The sequence below is a fragment of the Aulonocara sp. 'chitande type north' Nkhata Bay genome, linkage group LG5 (assembly GCF_057382095.1).
Source record: "Aulonocara sp. 'chitande type north' Nkhata Bay isolate Kocher_YH1m ecotype deep benthic linkage group LG5, A_spYH_male_GT1.1, whole genome shotgun sequence".
In the NCBI taxonomy this organism is placed as follows: Eukaryota; Metazoa; Chordata; class Actinopteri; order Cichliformes; family Cichlidae; genus Aulonocara; species Aulonocara sp. 'chitande type north' Nkhata Bay.
The window spans coordinates 43,270,894-43,290,922 of NC_141348.1; the positions used below are offsets into that span (position 1 = coordinate 43,270,894).

Below are 20,029 nucleotides of genomic sequence, written 5' to 3' on the forward strand. Positions count from 1 at the left end.
CATTCAGAGAGTACAGATGCACATCTGCAGGCCTGTTGTTACCGAAACTCCGTTTACTTTACACATACTCTGCATAATAAAAACTGTTACTACAACAATGAAAGTACCAGATTGTGTTGTGGAGCTTTCTTTGCGGGTAAAAAGCAGCCAATGCCTAAACAAGAGCCTTAACCGTCCATCATAAAGCTGGAGCGCTGTGAAGCTTTAAATACACTCTGGCTCCATGGAAGCAAATATAAAGAAATGAGGGTGAACACTTTTTCTATAAATAAAATAGTTTTATTTTGAAGAGTGACGTCAGCTCGCTGTCGGGAGCGTGACGTCAGCGGGTGCGTTGTTGCAGAGTCACTGCGACGGTTCGACTGTAAACAAGCCGAGGACAGAGAAACGTCTCGAACTGAGTCTGAATGTCTGCGCTGTTATCTCCGTTAGTTCATCACGGCTCGTATTCATCCGTGTCCGGTTCCATGTAACCGTCCGTGCTCACTCTCCCCCCGAAGGAACAGATCTCGTTGTCCCGGAGAAAGAGTCGCTCAAAAACGTTCAGACCCTGAAGCTAGCTTAGCTTAGCGTAGCTCTGGATAGCCTACCTGGCTAACCAACATCTGAGGGCCCGTTCAGAGGAAAAGCCCCTCTATGCCCTGGGCACCTCTCTCCCTTCACCGTGACTGGGATATCCTGAACCGTAAGTATGCCCTCCTGTATTTTAGAGGTGTTGCAAGCATTTTAACAGCAGTTAATATGACCTCCAATGCCGAACTAGCTAGTTAGCCTAGCAGCCTGCTAGCATTAGTGCAAAAGGTTTGAAAACACGCTCTTTACATGCAGAGATTTTCAGCGTTTCAGGCATTAACTAAGTCTAATTTTACTGCGAAAGCTCGACAGACGTGCATTAATCTCTCGGTGTCACGTTTCATTTCATTTATTCGGTTTATCTCAAGTAATGTGTTTTTATTGGCAGCGGCTCCGCTCGTCTTTAACTAGAGGCCTGCTAAACTCATTCACAGAACTCTGCGTGTCATTGTGGAGTGATCTCTGAGTTATTAGTTGTAATGTCTCAGTTAACGGTGGATAGCACTCATATTTCCTTCAGAAACGGAACCCCTGCTGTCGTGTTTTTTCCGAGTTTGCTGTCACGTTTATCACGTCTGCCGATCTGATTGGATTATCTATAGCCCAGCTGATCGATCAATAACATATCAACAATCTCAAAAGTTCAGTGTTTGTTGATTTATTGTTTATTTTAGAATTGATTTTAGCTCCTTGGATCAGCGAATATGGCCTTTATTTTTAATTGAATTTTTTCATTACTGGAGTAGTAGTTGGTAATTTTTTTAGAAAGGCAGAAAATACCTTCTTATGACCACTTAGGTCTGTCTGATATTTAATTTACTTGGAAATTAATAAAAAAATGTTGACTCAGAAAACACAGAAATGCCTCTTTAAGGAGCTGAAATTATTTGTCTTTCTCATCTTCTGTGATGGTGTGTGTGTGTGTGTGTGTGTGTGTGTGTGTGTGTGTGATTTGATTAAAGACTAGTTCTAGTTAATTTTCTGATATTGTTTACTCGTCCAGTGTTTTCATTATACTGACTCTTTGAACAGCTGCTCCCACTAAGCAGCATATTCTCAGCGCCGCTTGATAACAGATGTGACTTTTAATTAAAATTGGAATCTCTGTGAAGGAAACCGTGATGCGCACTTACCTGTGTGGCTTCATCTGCAAAACACTGTTGTGTGTTTCTATTTTGTAGCTGGGTGGCTGGTCAGAGCGGCCTCCTCCCACCATGGAGGCAGGAGGGAAGGACTGTGAGGAGGAGACGCTGCAGATGGCGTTCAAGAAGCTGAGGGTTGATGCTGAGAGGTAAACACAGGCCAAAAAAAGTTTTTAATTTATTTTAAAATGATTTTTTAAAATTAAAACCCCCACAGGCCACTTTATTAGGTTCACCTGTTTGACTCCTTGTCTATTTAGCGAATCACATGGCAGTAACTCTGCTTTCCTCTCTCCTTCCAGTTTGCCCGGAGCTGTGAGTGTTTCGGAGGCGGTAACTTCCAGAGCAACATCGCGAGCTTGTCTCGACTCAAGCGGAGCGAAGCCCAAACTCGGCTGCCCGAAAGACAACTGGCACAGGTAGGCTGATTCTCTGGGAGACGCTCGATCACAGGAACAGACAGTGTGGATACTTGTGTCCATCATTGTGAGCTTTTTTCCACTGAGTCAGAAAAGAAGAGGAGGCACGTTTCGTTCTATCAGTTCCATCCTAAACACAGCCTCAGGACTCAGACACTCTGGTTCGACTTTTCTTAACTGGTGGATGCTTTAACTGTTCTAATCCAGTGGAGTGTAATGGTTTTTATTCAGCGTCATTAGGAAAAAAACAGGCTAAACTGGTTATTTTAACTCTAAGCTGAGTCATAAAGTTTAAGTCAGGCATTGTTTGCTTGTTTAATAAATACGTGAACACGTGAGGAGGAGATCTAACCCTCGTGTTTAGTGTTTTGTTTTGTTTTTTGTTCTAAAAACAACCTGTGAAGGTTGTGAATGTTAAGATGTGGCAGTCTGTGGAGAAGTATTCATTCATGCCAGTGATATTCCAACACTGGTGACTTTTTGGTTTTTACAGCAAAGAGTAGATGATTAAATGAAACTGACTAACAGAGCAGTAACCAGCTGCCTCTCCAGCTGGTGGCCTTTCTTCTGATGTGCAGCATCTGTGAGCTCGGCACAGTGGCACCGGCGCTCCGCCTGCTGCAGGTTCTGGTTACAGTGGCTCTTGATCTCAGAGCAGATCCTCAGAACAGAACCAGGACTGCAGATGCTAGCTGTGATCCAGGCTGATGGAGATAAAAGTCTGTCTGACATCAGGGGTTGGGTGGAATTGTAGCTCAGAGGTCAGCAAACATCTGGACTGAAAAATAAGAGCGAGGGTTTTTTCTAAGGTCAGACTTTGTGTTGTGTCTTTCAGGTGACGCCTCTTTTCTCGTTGAGTGTTTATTTTGGAGTTCTTCTTTGTGATATTTGATTTTCTCTCTCGTCCTTTTAGCTGCATGAGGAAAACTTCCAGAGGAGCGTCCAGAACACAGCGCCGTCGCAGGTCCAAGTCGCCCATCCTCCACCCACCGAAGTTCACCTACTGCAGCACCTCCGGAGCGTCTGCACTGTCGCCCCCTAGTGGTTGCCCGAAGCACCAGCGCCTGGCCGCGCCTGAGCCTGCCCCACCTCGTCCGGCAGCAGACGGACTAGCTGCCTCGCCCGTGGCCATCCCGGTCCCAAAAGAGCACTCCTCTCCAGGCTCACCCGGGCATGTCCCCACTCTGGTTTTTGGATCCTGTGCTGCTTATGAGACGCATATTAGAAGCGTGGCTTCCCCACAGTCCTCACAAGAGATCCCCACTATCATCACCGCTACGTCCGGGCTGGCCGGAGGAAAGTCGAGTGAGGACAGCAGCCCGCAGAGCAGCGAAACCCGAACGGGAACATCCCCGAGATCCAGACCGGCAGAGGCTGCTGACTTCCGAGCTCTGTCCGAACTCCACAGTGGCAGGTCTGCCGAGGGTCCCCACGCCGCCTGTTCCTGTGCCCAGAGAAGCAGCTCAGAGTCTCAAGAGGACGGCAAGCAGGGGGTCGAGTGTCAGTGCCATCATCAAGGGTGGCACGGTGTGGAAGTCTACTCCTTCACGGGGCTCCGCAACGTCATATCGGAGTGTGAGAGGAGCCTGCCGAGCAGCGAGGAAGCATCCAGAACTCTCAGCTGTAACGCGGCGGCGTCTCCGGCGCTGTCGTCAGGCTCCCCTCGCTCCTGCTCAGAGCAGGCGCGCGCCTACGTGGATGACATCACAATAGAGGACCTTTCTGGCTACATGGAGTATTATTTATACATCCCCAAAAAGATGTCGCACATGGCCGAGATGATGTACACTTAGAGTCAGATTTATTATTACCACTATTATTATGTCAGATAAGGAAAATGATAAGACGGTAACAAGGGTATTTTTTTCTGTCGATGAGAGAAAAGTTGGCCTTGGAGGAAAGTAGGAAAGGTGCTAGTAGAAGGAAGAGTTAGGAATAAAAGTTTCATTTAAATGGACAAAGGTTGGCCACAACATTAGAACCACTCATAGGTGAGATCCACATGTTAAGTTGTGACGTTCTGTTAATCCACGTCTGTTATATTCCCACGCTCTGTTACAGCAGCAAAACAAAACAGCTCCTGGCCCGATCGAGGGTCTGTGGGAGCCCAATTCACAGAGGCCCCTGAGCCCATAGGAACCAGCCCCGGGGGCCACAGGCTGCCGTTTCAAAGCTGGTCCAAGCACATCCTGCTAGCGCTCTGCTAGCGTTAACTTTAACCCACCTTTCTGGAGGTGGAGCCGGGGGGCTGGAGGCTTTTCCAGCTGACATAGGGCCAGAGGCAGGTCTGTCACAGGGCTAATGCACAGAGACAGGTTGCTGTTTTTCTCATGAAATTCTCATAAATTTGCATGAAGATTAAACGTTATTCTGAATAATTGTCATAAATTCAGTATAAGTTTGGTTTAGTGGGTCAGTGACACAGTGTCAGCCTGTAAACCCACAACCAGAGGTGCACGGCTGCCCGCTGTGCCTGCAGTAGGGGAGGGTGTGACTTTTGAATGTTAGAAAAATCATTAAGTTATAAAAATGCAACTTTTTTTTTTGTCTTTCTTTTTTCTTCGGGTGAGTGAAAGGACACATACCTACAAATGTAGGAAAAACATTGATACTAACTACAAGACGGTGAGATTAATGTGACAAAAATAATCCAGAAATGAGGCCCAGAGCCTTCGACTGCGCTTCAAACGTGTTGAAGTGGATTATATTTGAATCCAACGTGTTTTGATAGCACGCTCTCTCAGATTTGTTTAAAGATGCTTCGTATCCAGTAACTCTGATAACCAGAAGCTGTCGTATTTTGGAGCCTGACTGTCGGTAGGTGTGCAGACCGTGTCAGGCAGGCGGCTTTAATGTTGTGGCTGATGGCCACAGAATAGACTAACCCACGTTTAATGTTTCTGTTTGTCTTTCTGTGATTTTTACTAAATCTGACAGAAACTCGTCACAGCCAGCTGTTTCGCTTTAGTTTCGCCTTTCTCTTTGTGCCCTGTGGATCACTTTTCTTTCTTTGTTTGTTTTCGGTTTACAAATGAAGTTGCCAAAGCTCCTGGTGCTGGGTCTTGCAGAAGACAGGAACACGCGAACTTGTCATGCCAAGTGTGATTCTGTTTTTGGTGTTTGTGGCGACCTCAGGAGTCGCCCGTCTGGATTTAATTTCACTCAATAAAGAAGTAAAAAATGGAGAATTCGTCGTCTTCACTCGTCTCAATGAAGCTAATCAGAGATTTTTCTAACATGCTCGCACGGAGTTTACAGGGAGTAATAAAATAATTTCAACACAAACCCTGAAGCCCCAGTCACAGTCACAGATGGCAGTTATCAACAACTGTCTCTTAAACCATGCTCTCTGCTTTAGGCTCTGGGCACGCTCACAAAAAAGGGGCGTTTCCCGTGTCTTGTGCACAAATTGATCCCCATGAGTGTCACCTGCTTGAGTGATAAGTTATATCATGATAAAATGGTGTCTAAAATCTATAAAGAACATAATAAAAGTAACAGTAAATGCAACACTGCAGCAATATGACAAATTATTGTTCCATAAAAATGCTAAACGTGTGTTTTGGCACACTAAAACAATTTAACTCCAGCCTCACATTAGAGTTTAAGCTGGATCCATTTAAAAGTCCCACAGTCTAAAAACGCAAACGTGAAAAATGCTTCTGTCACAGATTAAAGGGAAATTTATCTGATTGAATAGATAGTCTGTGTGAGTAAACTATAAAAACATTCTATATTTCCTGCTTCACCAAAATAATACATGTAATCTCCAGTGACAGTGTGAGGCACAGTTTGAGCTGCTGTACCAATCAGGGAAAATGTGGCACTTTCAGTTGATTTTAAGATAGAAATGAACCTACCTCGCTCCAGACCAGGTGATGTATTACTGTGTTACCAAGGTGATATAGCCAGGTAAAAAGCCATGTTTATATCAGGAAGCTCTCAGAACACAGTCTCTGACTGTAAACAGTAAACGCTGTGAACTGTTGATGAAGCCAGTGTGTGAATGGGTGGATGACAGGTTGTGTAAAGCGCTTTGGGGTCCTTAGGGACTAGTAAAGCGCTATACAAATACAGGCCATTTACCAAGCCATTCATTTTTCATTTTTCTCTGACCTACCTGCAACCAAACCGCAGCTTTTGCACTACAATTTTGCCTCTGGCTAAAACTGGGTTGGGCCAGTATTTTGTTGTAGGAGAGATTACTTTCTATGCTTACCCGATTCTGCCCAACAGAAGAGTTTCATCATATTTTTAATCATAAAAGAGAAGATGAAAACTGGGATTTAATATCACAGATACATCTGAGCCATGGAGGATGAAAAATGATATAAATAGACTAATAAATACTTGGATAAATGTCAAGACTAACAATGAAAATCTTAAATACAAACTTTCATAATAAAAATGATGAAATCAAAATGTGTCTCTATATTTCACCAGTTTCATTTTTGTCAGGCTGTTTTGTAATTTATTTATTTATTTCCTAAAGTAAGATAACGGTATTGTGATTGTCCCTTTACACTAACAATGTCGTTTTTATAAAGCTAGTTGTGTATTTATTCGTAAATGTGGCATTGTTTGTCCTCCATAACGGGCCACTAGTCGCCTTCCGCTGACATACATTATGGGAGCACGGTGAGGGTGTGGACCAATCAGCCGGCGCCAACTGGACGCTGTCCCCGGAATGCTCTGTTTCCGTCCAATCAGAGACGAATGCGTGGAGGACTCCGGAACGAGTCGGACTTCTCGACCAATGAGGTGCTGGCGTAGCGTGACGTGGCGCCGGAAAGACCACACTGATCGTTCACTTTACCGGCGTCTGTGCAGAAGCGGCTGCGGTCCATGAGTGCGGAGTCTCCCTGTCCAACAGCGGTTAACCGGGCGGCATTCTGAGTGTTTATCCTCGCAGAAATGTTGTGTTTGAGCGGGTTGTCGGTGGCGCTCGCCCTCGCTCTCGTGCCGGGTTCCTCCGAAGCCTTGAAGGAAGGAGACTGTGAAGGTAGGTCCGTGTGCTAGCTTCAGTTAGCTTAGCTACAGCGACCAGGGTTCAACAACTTTTCAAAGACCTCCACCCGAAAGCGGTCTAAAGTCCACTGCCAGGGTTACCGTGGCGAAGGGAGCGGAGCTGGTGTTTACAGGGGTGTCACTATTCCAAAAAGAGGGGGGAGGAAGCATCCAGAGCTAATGTTCCCGTGTTACCAGAATAACGAGCTTCATCACTTCCAGTAAACCAAAACTCACCTGCAGACACACCTGGCAGCATCCTGTGAGCGCGAGCCACAGACGGGATATCTGCAGGCTGACACAGAATCAAACATCAGGATGTAAAAGTCTGAAGCTTCACCTGTGAAATGGTTGGATTGGCTGTTGTAGCCAGGTTGGAAATCACCTTAAAAAGTGACCTTGTGTTTGAGAACATGTAAATGAAGTGTAAAAACCAACGAGCCTTAAAGTCAGGGGCCTATCAGGACCCCAGTTTGTGCCACAAAGTGAGTTTTTTTTAAGTCTAATATCTTTGCTCATATTTATAAATAGTCAGCATCAACAGGATGTGCCAATAGGTTGGATATAAAATAAAATGAAGTGTTTTGCAGGTATCATTATGACTTTATAACTATTGTACATACTGTTCCACATTATAAACAAGCCAGTCCTTCTTGGCCACTTAAACTATCTCAATATAACTGTTATGTTACATTTGTTCTACTTCCTGGTGCCCTCTTGGCTTGATCTCTCTTTTTAATGTCAATGAGAGTTTTACATTTATAAATAAAGAATATATTAGAGTCGCTTTGACAGAGACTGATGGAGCTTCTCTGTTTCTATCAGGAGAGGTGTGTTTGACATATGGTTCAGAGGTTGTAGGCCAACAAGTCATTTACAGTAGTTTAAATACTGGAAATCACTTTTTGACCCACCAGTGGGAATCATCCTGAGGTCTGGTGGTGGTCTAACTTAAATAAAATAAGCTCTTTTAAACCTTATTTGTGTTTTAATCAGCTCTGACTGGATATTCTAGACATGCAGGTTTTATTTCTCACTGACTGTTGAATTTAACTTTCAGTCTCCCAGCAAATTCCAATTAAAGTGCGCAGGGTCTTTTCAGAAAGTCTGCGAGTGTCAGTATTTGCATCTAGTTGTTCTCCTTCATTCCTGATATGGAATAAGTTGTTTCTATCGTAAATCTCTGCTGCTTTCAGTTACTCTTTCAGGTTGCAGACGGCTCCGTACGTCCGTTGTCATTTCTGTATGATGACAGACTGTTTGTGAAAAACATAAATCTAAGTTTTTATCTGACAAAGTGTCAAATTCAGTTTTTATTCAATGAGGGAAAAAATGAATAAGAAGTCGTCACATTTTAAACATCCTAATTATTTTTTAAATAAAGGAAAATCTAATCTATATATAGATTGTACGGTACTACATATTTAATAAGATGAGGGACTTTGTTGTGACTGGCTTGTGTTTTTCTTTCTACACAAAGATTTAACCGCTCGTCGAGTTGACTTTTGTTTTCCTGTTTCAGTGTGCGTGACCTTCCTGGGGAAGTTTTATCAGTCGCTGAAGGACAAGGATGTAAAGTTTAACAGCGCAGACATCGAGAAGGCGCTCACGGCGAGCTGCAAAGACACCAAAGGCAAAGAAAATCGCTTTGTGAGTAAAACGCGTTTACATGTTTCTGGAAGCTGGAGGTGGTTGGATCGATTAAAATGAACCTGAGCTGGAGATTCAACATGTCAGAACAGGTGTGTGTGAATGAGAGTGAGGAGATGAAATGTTAGAGAGGTGAGGCTGAGATGGTTTGTGCAGAGGAGGGATGGTGGAAATGTTAAAGATTCATGGATGTAGTGAAGGAGGATGTGCCGAGATGGAGGCAGATGGTCCTCTAAGGTTTTGCAGTACAAGCTACAGGAATGAGTGTGATTAAATGCCCCCCCTCCCCCCACAACCATAATCCTGGTCAGTTAAACGAATTATTCAAATTTTATCACCATGGTTTGATGTCACCTGCCACAGCCCGGGTGTCAGGATCAGCACCTGCAGCTCTCTGATGTGGAAAGTGTCTGTGAGCTGAATCTTTTTTGCTGGTTTTCTCCTGTTTAAACACCCAGACAGTGCAAGTCAGGGGTGTCCAAACTTTTTTCACTGAGGGCCACATACATAAAAATATAGGAGGGTCTGGGCCACTTACTAGAAATTAGATATATAACCTTAACTTTAGTGTATTAAAGTTAGAAAAATCACTTAAAAGTGGTCGAATATGTTATATTGTTGAATATAATTAAAGACAAAACTGCCTTCATCACAGCTTTCCATAAATGGATCTTTATTGATTTATTCAGAAAAAGCTTTGGTAGCTTCTTTTCAGAACAGCAGCCTCAGATTTCTTCTTAGACAGAAGATTTACAGCACAGAGAAAAACCAATAAAGATGGGACGGGTACATTTCAAGTTTGTTGTTTAAGTTATTAGGCTCAGCAACACACCTATGAACGTTCGTTTGAAACCATTATCGACATTAACAGACTGAACTGGACTTAATAACAGGAGTGCATCATTTTAGTAAATTCTTCTGGTGAGTATCAGCTGCGCTGGGTATGTAAATCGGGCCGTCCAGCTGCGGTGCTGATCCGACGCCACTCGTGCCAAAAATCCGGACAAATGTTTCTTGATCAAGGAGCAGATCTGCATCAGATGAGATCAGCTGACTACGTGTGCGTGCGCTGTGCACAGCGGTGTGTACTCTGCGTGTTAACAAGAAAAACGCATATAAGAAAGTGGTGCACAAAAGCAGAGTAGTGACAAGACTCATGCGTATTATTGATATTTGAAGCATGTGCACATGCATGCTTATTAACACACGGGTACTGTGGAATATATTTTTAAAGCGCTCTTGCTCTCGTCCACTCCCCGCAAAAAAATAGCAGCTGTGCGGCGTCTGTGGCATCGGTGCTCTCATCGCATGCAATGGAGTAAAAATCAAAAGCGCAGCTTCATCAGACAGCTGCAGTTTAATGTTGGCTGACGAGTCTCCAGTGCGTCGCACGACTGGATTTCTGGACACGCTGACGTTGTTGAAGTCCTGCACTTTTTCCGGGCTCATTATTTCGGTGACTTTAATGAGGCCGTGTTTTATGAGGTCTCCATCTGAAAAAGGCTCGCCATGTCTCGCGATGAGTTGGGCGACCTCACAGCTGGCTATTGGAGCCTTTTCCTGGACTTTTTGAGCACGAAATAAATACTGCTGCTGACCCTGCAGGAGAGCTACGCTTTGCTTTAATTTCTGCTCTGGCTCGGCACCAGTGTCGGATGCACAGGCCTGATGTTTGGTTTCATAATGACGTCGTACATTATCCTCTTTCATAACTGCCACAGTCTCAGTGCAGATCAAACAGACACACTTGAGTTCTTTGAAGAAATCTTCACTCTCCCACCGTGTCTGAAATGTTCTGCACTCACTTTTCTACTTTTCGCTTCTTTGGTTCTGCCATGTTTAGTAACTTGGGGGTAAATTTCTTCTGTGATGTCCTTTTTGGTGGAGCAACTGCCTTGATCAACAGCAGCTCCCCCTGGTGTTAAAACTAAGAAGTGCAATGCACTCAAGCAAAAGTTGAAGTGCGGCCATATTCTATTCTATTTATGAAATTACTTGCGGGCCAATTAAAAATGGATCACGGGCCGCAGTTGGTCCGCGGGCCGGAGTTTGGACACCCCTGGTGTAAGTGAATGTGATCGCAGTTTATATGAAAATGTTTGAGTTCAGTCATGTTGTGTTTGGGCAGCTTGCCACCACTAGGGGGTGCAGCGCTGCTCCCTGGGACAGAGACATTCCTGTGTTTGGTTTTTGTAAATGGACTCTTATGATGAACCGTTTGAAGCAGACGTTTTCTATTTTAGCACGTGATGCAGCAGAATCCAGCAGAGTGACCGAAGCCGCTCGTGTTTCATTCGTCTTTAACTTTTTGATTTCTCCTCCCTGTTCTGTGTTCAGTGTTACTACATCGGTGCAACGAGTGACGCGGCAACCAAGATGATCAATGAGGTTTCCAAACCGCTCAGCTACCACGTCCCCGTGGAGAAGATCTGCGAGAAGCTCAAGAAGAAGGACGGCCAGATCTGTGAGCTGAAATACGGTGAGGAGGGAAGAGTGCGGATCTTCTCGCCTAACAAACGGTTGAGCCCCACAGTTCAGGAAGTCAACAATAATAATAAAAAACAATAATAGTAGCTTAGCTGGTGTATTATTTATAGAATTATATTTTATTTATAAACCAGCTTTAAGAAAATACGTCCTTTGTTTGATACATGAAATCATCAATTTAACTGTGGCTGATCGATGAGTACCGACCCTTCAAAATAAGAGCGGTGAGTGTCTGAGATGATTTAAAAACGGCTGACGTGAATAAACTGTCGCTCACAGAGACGGCGCAGCTGCTCGTAGACAACACGTGGACTCATGAATCCACATGAATCAGCCGTGCTCTGATTATTTCAGTCTTATTGATTTTTTTTTCTTGCTTTCCTTGCAGATAAACAGTTGGACCTGACCTCAGTGGACCTGAAAAAGCTTAAAGTGAAGGACCTGAAGAAGATCCTGGAGGAGTGGGGCGAGTCGTGCAAGGGCTGCGCTGAAAAGTCCGACTTCATCCGCAAAATCACAGAGCTGATGCCCAAGTACGCGCCGGCAGCCGCCAACGCACGGACAGACCTGTAAAAACATAAATATATGGACTCTGATCAGACTGCAATCCAGCGCAGAGAAGAAGGCGGAGCGGGAGTTTTGTTGGGCATGCTTGTTTTGTTTTTTTAATATTTGAAGAGGCAGTTTCAGAAGTATAGATGTTAGCGTAGTCCTGATCTGTACTTCTAAGTGAGGGAGAGCCAGCAGCAGCTGTAGTTAATAATCTTCACAGTGACTGCCTAAATAAGACCTCCAGTTTTCTTCACCACATTGACTCGGATGTTTATAAATTCTAAGTGTGTGCGACTGAGCCGTGATGAGGGAAATTCAAACAGTAAGAGGAGCCTGGAGTGACCGAGGAGCCAAACATGGAGAAACCTGTAACGAGTTACCTGTACATTTATGTGAAGATCAAAACAGGAGCTGCTGATGGAGAATTCGGCTACTTTTCATTTGTCTAAATGTCAAAAAATAATAAATCCAGACTAAAATAAGATGATTGGGTTTGGATCTCCTGATCGTTGCCATCGTATTGGTTCCCAAACAGGTGCTCAGAGCGGCGTTTCCTTTAAATTGGGGAAAATACTCAGATACAGAAAAGATACCAGAGCTAGGCTCATGTGGCGGAGAGGAGGAGAACACGGGGAGATGATGTCACCTGGAAGTTTTCCTGAGGAGGAGACGTTTAAAGTTTCTGGTCGGAGAAGCTCCTCCCACAGATCCCCTCTGACATGAGCTCCGCTGTTTCCATGGTGACTGCAGGACGGGTGGATGTACTGAGACTTGTGGGTGATCCTGACATACTGAGTGTTTGTTCAGCTCCACCCTGCCGTGATCTGTTTCAGGAAAGCTGCAGTTTGTGTTTCTGTTCTCGTTAGATTGAAGGTCTCTGCAGAATCGTCCCGTCACCTTCTCGGCCAGTGAGAAAGCTCCGCCTCCCTCAGGTTAAAATGACGGTTCAGGCCCCTCCCTCCTCCACCATCCTCTCTGGTGTCAAGTACAGAAAAAACCCTGCTTTTCCCTGGAACGTTCCCACTTCTACTGCGCTGTTTGGATCATTTGTGCTTGCCGCTCGGGTTTGTTAGGATTTACGAGTGGCCCCGGGTCGAGTGCGGCGCTGGACTTCACGGCTCTTGGAAAAAGATTAGCACAAAACTTCAAACCACCGATGACAAGTGTGGGTGACTGTCAGCAAAGCAGGAAACTTTATTTAGGATAATATTTAAGGGTTTTTTCTCTTCAATTTCTAATAAATAAATACAGTTTCTGACTTTTTTACATCCACCTTTGATGTCGCTCACTCAGACACTTCATGTGTTCGTGGTCCCTAAACGTTGGGAAACAACCATTTACCGTGTTCTCTCTCACATGTGGTGGAACTGAACTGCCCCTCCACTCTGGACTGCGGCGGCGTCTCGATGGACGCTGGATGAAACTTGTTTTGTTTGACATAAACGGATGACCTGTAGCTAAAGGTGGTGATAAAAGCTGTGTGTGATGCTTCATATGAAAAATGAAAACTTAAAATATGCTGTTGTCTCACAGTGACTTTTCATGTAAGGCAGTGTCATTTGTTACAACTGTACTATTCTACTTTTTCATTAAAATATGAAAAGCTCCAGGCCCTGCTCTCTGTGATGCACTCACACCTGTGTAGCACTTTGTCTACGTCTCACACTCCACACCGCTGCTTCTGAAAAAGCCTAATGCCTGCCTTTGGAAGGAAGCTGGAGGAAAACCAGTCACAAGCAGAAAAACATGAGTTTGTTCTTCTCTCCTGAGCATGATCGAACACTTTCCACTGACTTAGTTTAAAACATGAAAGCATTTCTCTCATTAGCTATGAACTACTACTCCCTGTATCACTCCTGGATATTTGGGAATACGCTGGAAAATTACCCCCCAAAATGTCTTTATTTCAAACAGAAAATTACAGAACAAAGATCTTGTGCACATCCCAACAAGCAACAAAGCAGAGAAATAAAGGTGCATGAATGATATAAAGTATTGGCCACAAAGAATCGCCATTTTTAGTGATACTCATGAATGTTGTAATTGCTTAGTGGAGAAGAGAGAAAATTAAATATAAAATCCAATAAATATGTAAGAAGTGCAGTTTACAGCAGGATAAAATTAGCCCCGACTTTGTATTCCATAATAACGCGTCCGGCGTCATGACGTCCGCCACGGTTGCGTCATCACGTCTCCGCCCTCCAGAGGGAACGCGCACATTCCTATTGTCCAAGATGGCGGCGCTGGTGCAGACCCTCCGACGCTGATATGTTTTTAACCGACTTTGTGCTCGTTTCTCGGCGTGTGTGCGGTCACCCAGCGGCCCGGGGAGAAGCGTGTGTTTGCCGTAGCTGCCGTCTGCAGCCTCAGCGTCGCTAACAGGCCTGGACTTCGTTGCCCGGGCCCGGATTCCCATCGCAGGCTCCGAAAAGTTTGAGCTCCATCATCCTTTGAAAATGAAGCGGCAGGCCGGGAGAGAGGCGAGCCCGTCCAGGGCCGCCGCCAAGCGGATACGGGAGCGGGAGAGTGCGCGGAGAGAGGAGGTTCCACCGCCGCCCCCACCGCTGGCCCTGCTGCTGGCAGACAGCCGGGGATACCACCGCCGGAGCCGCAGCCGCGAGCGGGAGAAGCCGCGGCTCCGGGAGGAGCGGGCTACCGCCCTGGAGCTCCACCACCGGCACGAACTCAGCCTGCTCGGCCGGCCGCCCCTCCGCACCGCCGCGGCCGAGCTTCCAGCCTCCCGCCCGGGCACGCTGGAGTACAAGACGCTCCTCATCAGCAACCTGGGCTCGCAGGTGTCAGACGAGGACGTGGAGGACGCGCTATTCCACGAGTTTAAGAAGTTCGGGGACGTCAGCGTGAAGCTGTCGCACACCCCCGAGCTGGGCCGGATCGCCTACGTCAATTTCCGACACCCGGAGGACGCCAAGGAGGCCCGGCACGCCAAGTCCTCCAGGTTAGTGCTGGGAGATCGGCAGCTTAAAATCGAACCCATGTACGTGAGGAGGCGGAGCGCCACGCCGCCCGACGTCGGGTATTTACCTGTGCACGCGCCCTACCCGTACCGACAGCGTTCCCTGTCCCCTCCCGTGCCCGGCGTGAGCAACATCAGGGACCTCCGGGCCCGCCACTACGCCCTGGAGCAGCTGGGCCTGAGCCGGGAGAGGGAGAGGCTGCTGGATTATTACGGCATGCTGGATGAGCGGGGTCGGCCCTACGGCTTCCCCCCCATGCCCGTGGTGGAGGATTTAAAACCTGAGGACGACCAGAGGGCCACCAGCAACCTGTTTATTGGAAACCTGGACGGTAACGTCACAGAGGCCGAACTCAGGAGGGGCTTTGACAAGTATGGCATCATAGAGGATGTGGTGATTAAACGTCCTTCACGTGGGCAGGGCGGGGCTTACGCTTTTGTGAAGTTTCAAAATCTGGACATGGCGCACAGGGCCAAAGTAGCCATGCAGGGGCGGCTGATCGGAGGCAACCCCATAAAAATTGGCTATGGCAAAGCCAACCCCACCACCCGGCTGTGGGTGGGCGGGCTGGGGCCCGGGAACTCTCTGGCCGCCCTGGCTCGGGAGTTTGACCGTTTCGGAAGCATTAGGAACATAGACTATGTGAAGGGGGACAGCTTTGCTTACATTCAGTACGAGAGTCTGGACGCCGCTCAGGCCGCCTGCACACAGATGAGGGGCTTTCCTCTGGGGGGCCCCGAGCGCCGCCTCAGGGTGGACTTCGCCAAAGTGGAGGAGAGCCCCTCTCGTCCGTTTCCTCCTGGCTACCAGCCTCCCGTGGCGCTGCCCTCTCACTACGACCTGCTCGGGGAGGCATACAGCCGCCATCGCAGCCTGGAGCGGGAGCTGAGGGGGGCCAGGGACCGCCTGTCGCCGCCCTCTCACAGCCTCCTCTCCCTCCGGGAGCGGGAGAGGGCCCTGCTGGAGAGAGACTACCCCACCAGCCCCACACGAAGCCTGGAGAGGAGGACGGCAGGCGTGGAAGCGTTCGGGAGGAGCGGGCGAGGAGCCAGGAGCCGCAGCAGGAGTAGGGAGCGCTGGCTCAAGGAGCGGGAGGAGAGGAGGAGCCGGAGAAGAAGCCGGAGCAGGAGCGTGTCCGCTGAGAGGCAGACGGAGGAGCGGGAGAAGGAGAGGGTGAGGTCCAGGGTTCGCGGTCCACTAGGCACCGTCTCTCCTGATGCGAGCCCAGACCGAGCTCGGGTCAGAGCGCCGGACTCCACCACGGAGCCACGAGACCACTCCCCTGACAGCGGCGGAGGGGTGCGGCACTCCACCGCAGCCACTGCTGCCAGTGAAGAAGATCCCCCGTCTGGCCGCCACCACAGCAAGAGGTCCTCCAGCGACCACGTCAACAACAACAACAACAACCACCACCACCATCGAAACAGCGAGATCATCACCACCGGCTCCCCCGCTGCCATCCACACCAACACCACCTCCCCCCCGAGCACGCTGTCTGAGTTCGCCCAGACGGCGCTCTCCAAGACGTGGCACGGCTTCTTCGCCTTGAAGAACAGTAGTTTCCCCACCGACCTGTACCTGCTGGAGGGCGGGGCGGCGTTCTTCAGCGCCGTGATGAAGGACAGCCCAAAGCTGCAGAACCAGCCCAGCCAGCTAAAGATCGCCCAGCGGCTCCGCATGGACCAGACCCGGCTCGACGAGGTGTCGCGCCGCATCAAACTAGGCCGCCCGGACAACTTCGCCATCCTGCTGGCCCTCCAGGGCCCCGTCGACCGCCAGGCCCCCGCCCCCGAGCCGGGCCTGCAGGTGCGCTTGCTCCGTCACCTGGTGACGTACCTGCGGAACAAAGAAGCTGCTGGAGTCGTGAGCCTCCCCGCTGTAAAGGAGGGCGCGCCGGGGGCCATGCTGTACGCCTTTCCACCCGGCGAGTTCTCGCAGCAGTACCTGCAGGCTGCCAAGAGGACTGTGGGTAACCTGGACGAGGAGCACATGGTTATTGTGATCGTCAATGACACTAACTGAACCTGCACAGGTGTGAGCGCAGAGGAATACTTCCATGTTGTTTTTAGACAGAAAAGCATTATTATTGTTTTACTCAGTATGTTATGAATGAAACACGGCGAGCTACACTACGTCTGCGGCGCCCTCGGGGGCTCGTGGAAAATGCGTTATTATAAAACACTTAAATGAGGCTAAAACGCTGCACGCAGGCAGTGCTTGGTCCCGGCAGGAAGTAGAGTTTATTGTGGAAGTCGTATCGTGAGAAATGCCCGTTTGTTACACGTGTCCGTGCGATTATAAACACGCCGCCGCCACCTTATCGACGGGGAAACTTGACCCAGCCGACTGCCAGACAGAATAAAGCAGGAAAAATATTACAATAAATATTCACTTCTAATAAGACATAATCATGAAGCAGTGAACCAAAACGATCTTAAAGGTCACGACTAAAAAAAGTCCGAATTAATACAGAAACTGGATGTTTGACTTGTTGAACACATAAAACCAAAGTTTAATATTAAAGTCACAAAGTTAAAAAAGTCAAACTTTGCTGTAAAACCACAGCATAAAAATTATCTTTAAAAAGTTTGATCATTATTTCTATAAATTATTGTGGTTTATGTGTCAAAGGTACAGAACATAAAGTAGGATGTTTAAATAAAAAAGTGAAGTTTTAGATTTGGAAAGTAATGTTTCTAAAATCCATGCGTCACTTTGATATTTAAGATTAAAAGCACATTTTTGACTTCATGTATTTCTGTCCTTATCTTGAATGTGATAAAGGCCACGCCCCCTCAGAGCTCAGGTGTCGGCTGACCCCGCCCTCATCCTCTGATCACTTCAGTATCCTTAAATGATGAGAAAATACAATACAAACAGGAAACAGACAAAGGTCCCCTTCAAAACAAAAGCTGCGCCTTTTTAAACGTGTGCTTCAAGAAGAGCAGAAGCTCAGAGATAAAATATTAAAGACAAGAACACAAAAAAACCCTTTTTTCATGATTATCTGGAGTCACGATAGCGGAACAAGCCGACGTTAAATCATCAGAGTCTAAAGATTTGAAATGTATGGATTTTATATATAGTAGTAAAATGTAAAATCTGATGTTTCTCTCCAGACTTTCACATCTGATTGACTAAACTGAGGCCTCATCTAATTTAATTCAAACATTTTATTTTTATCAAAACTGCATTTTACTCCTTTTTGACTTTTAATATCATTAGATTTGCTTTGAGAATCATAAATGTGACGTCAGGAAGCACGTTTGGTTATTCTACTTCATAGTGTTCTTATTGTTTGTTAATGATGAGGATTTATTTTAATAATTACTGAGGCTTTTTCTGCTTCGTGCTCTTCTTCGAACTGCTCAGTTTTCACATCGTCTAGTCGCCGCCAGCTGTTGAGCACATCTGCACAAGTAGGACACTGAGAGCAGGAAGTACCCTCAGACTAAACTGTCATTTCTCACGATACGAGTACACACACTTATCGCTCAGAGCAGCACTTTTTCTATTCTAAGCTGTTACACACAACACTAAACCCCGACAGGAGTCTTCGTGCGCTCTCTGAACTGTACCGAGCTGCCCCGAATGTCCGAGCCGAGCAGCACCGGGTGGTTTTATTCAGAGTACTGTAAACCGAGGGGGAAGCGGCACTTTGTCTCCCCCTGTTGGCTTCTTCTGGGACTTTTTTTGGTTAAGTGAGGCCGGTGGATTCCCAACCCTCCGTCCCCACCGCTGTAAAGTTCATGTTAGTTAGTGTTTTTATCAATTTAAAATCATTCCAGGTGTTTTGTTTGGAAGCTGTACGAGTGTGTTCGATGTTGCATGCAGGAAAAAAAGTTTGGTTTTGTCAGTCAACAAAACAAAAAGAAACGCCAGCTTCTCCAGGAAGCTGCTGATGTTTGATCATATTACTGGTTTTATATTGTACACATTTATACCTTTTATTGGATTTTAATACATCAGTCCATCTGTTATCCACACCTGCTTCTTTGTTTTTATGTTTTCTCCCTTAAATTGTCATTTTTCTGGTCAATTTTAGTCAAATAAAACCTTTTAACCAATGATTCAAGGGCTGATTTTAAGACCATTCAGATGTAATGAGTAAAACAGTTTGACACTAAATTATGTGAGAGGTGAAAATGTGGCGGAATAAATAATGAAGCCAGTAAATTAGTAATTAGAATAAACAGTTGAAAAAGTAAAGAAGCTTTGAGTTGAGCTGAACTGAGTTTCTTATACAGCTCGATGGTGTGAGAGCGACTCGGTCCGTGTTTATGCTTTAATGATGATGAAGAAAAGCACAAATATAAGGAAGCCTGTTAATGCCAGTAAGACAAAAAATTAGGATGAAGATTAGCCGTGATTTTATTTTTTTGTTTACTCGTTTTCGGTCATGTCCAAAGTCATAATGAAAATGTTAAAGAGTGAAATTAACTTTGGCTTTATGACCCAACGCATGAGTTTTATTTTTAAATAATTAAATGATTCGGTGTGTTGTTTAAATTCTGGTATTTTCTCTCATTTTGATAAAAAAATAAAAATAAAAAAATCAAAGTTGTGCTGAAAAAATTATATTTTTTCAGTTTCCACTTCTTTGACGTTTGTTCATGATTTTTATATATCACGGCAAGAAAATCATGGCAATAACTGTTCTTATGTTTTTGTTTTTTTAAATTTTGACTTAAAACTAAATTGTAATTAAGTCACAAGCTTGACTTTCTAAACTAAAAGATAAAATATCTTTCTTGTAAATAAAATAAAAATAAATTTGTATATATTTAATAATGATGGTTAGCCTCCATGCAGTGCTGAATTGGAAGAAAATGAATTGACAGCTTATGTTTTCTGTTTTAGTTTGTCTTTTCTTGACATTCATGGGCTTCCGTACTTTTAGTCTTTCCAAGCGTTAATTAAAAAATTATGGCGGGAACATTTCAAACTCTCCAGGATGCACCTTTGAATATTATTTGAACACTTCCTTAAAAAACAGCTTGAAAACTGTAACATATGAATAAACAAATAAGTCAATCAATGAAAAGAATTGATCAGATTTCACTTGTTTGAGTTTCCCTTAAAGGTTTGTGATGTGAGTGAAGATGCCCCCCCCCTTTCTTTAAATCAAACAAAATTGATGTCATACATTTGTGCTGCTGTCATTTTAAAGATATTAGTAAGTTTCTAGAGGTCATCCAAGGTCAAGGTGCTGAACTAGCTATTA

The 20,029-nt window shown here is 45.8% G+C and overlaps 3 protein-coding genes across 3 annotated transcripts; all 3 read left to right on the plus strand.

Annotated features, from left to right (window-relative positions):
* Positions 1-319: 319 nt before the first annotated feature.
* oser1 (oxidative stress responsive serine-rich 1) lies at positions 320-5,322 on the plus strand. The gene is made up of 4 exons (XM_086293741.1): positions 320-685; positions 1,755-1,864; positions 2,018-2,134; positions 3,048-5,322. The coding sequence occupies exons 2-4, from the start codon at positions 1,788-1,790 to the stop codon at positions 3,925-3,927; spliced, it is 1,074 nt and encodes a 357-aa protein (XP_086149867.1). The 5' UTR covers positions 320-685; positions 1,755-1,787; the 3' UTR covers positions 3,928-5,322.
* A 1,615-nt stretch (positions 5,323-6,937) lies between these two features.
* manf (mesencephalic astrocyte-derived neurotrophic factor) lies at positions 6,938-13,446 on the plus strand. Its single transcript, XM_086293743.1, has 4 exons — positions 6,938-7,136; positions 8,664-8,791; positions 11,129-11,270; positions 11,667-13,446. The coding sequence occupies exons 1-4, from the start codon at positions 7,049-7,051 to the stop codon at positions 11,849-11,851; spliced, it is 543 nt and encodes a 180-aa protein (XP_086149869.1). The 5' UTR covers positions 6,938-7,048; the 3' UTR covers positions 11,852-13,446.
* Positions 13,447-14,009: 563 nt separating this feature from the next.
* On the plus strand, positions 14,010-18,873 carry rbm15b (RNA binding motif protein 15B). The gene has a single exon (XM_086293742.1). The coding sequence runs from the start codon at positions 14,287-14,289 to the stop codon at positions 16,825-16,827; it is 2,541 nt and encodes an 846-aa protein (XP_086149868.1). The 5' UTR covers positions 14,010-14,286; the 3' UTR covers positions 16,828-18,873.
* Positions 18,874-20,029: the final 1,156 nt, after the last annotated feature.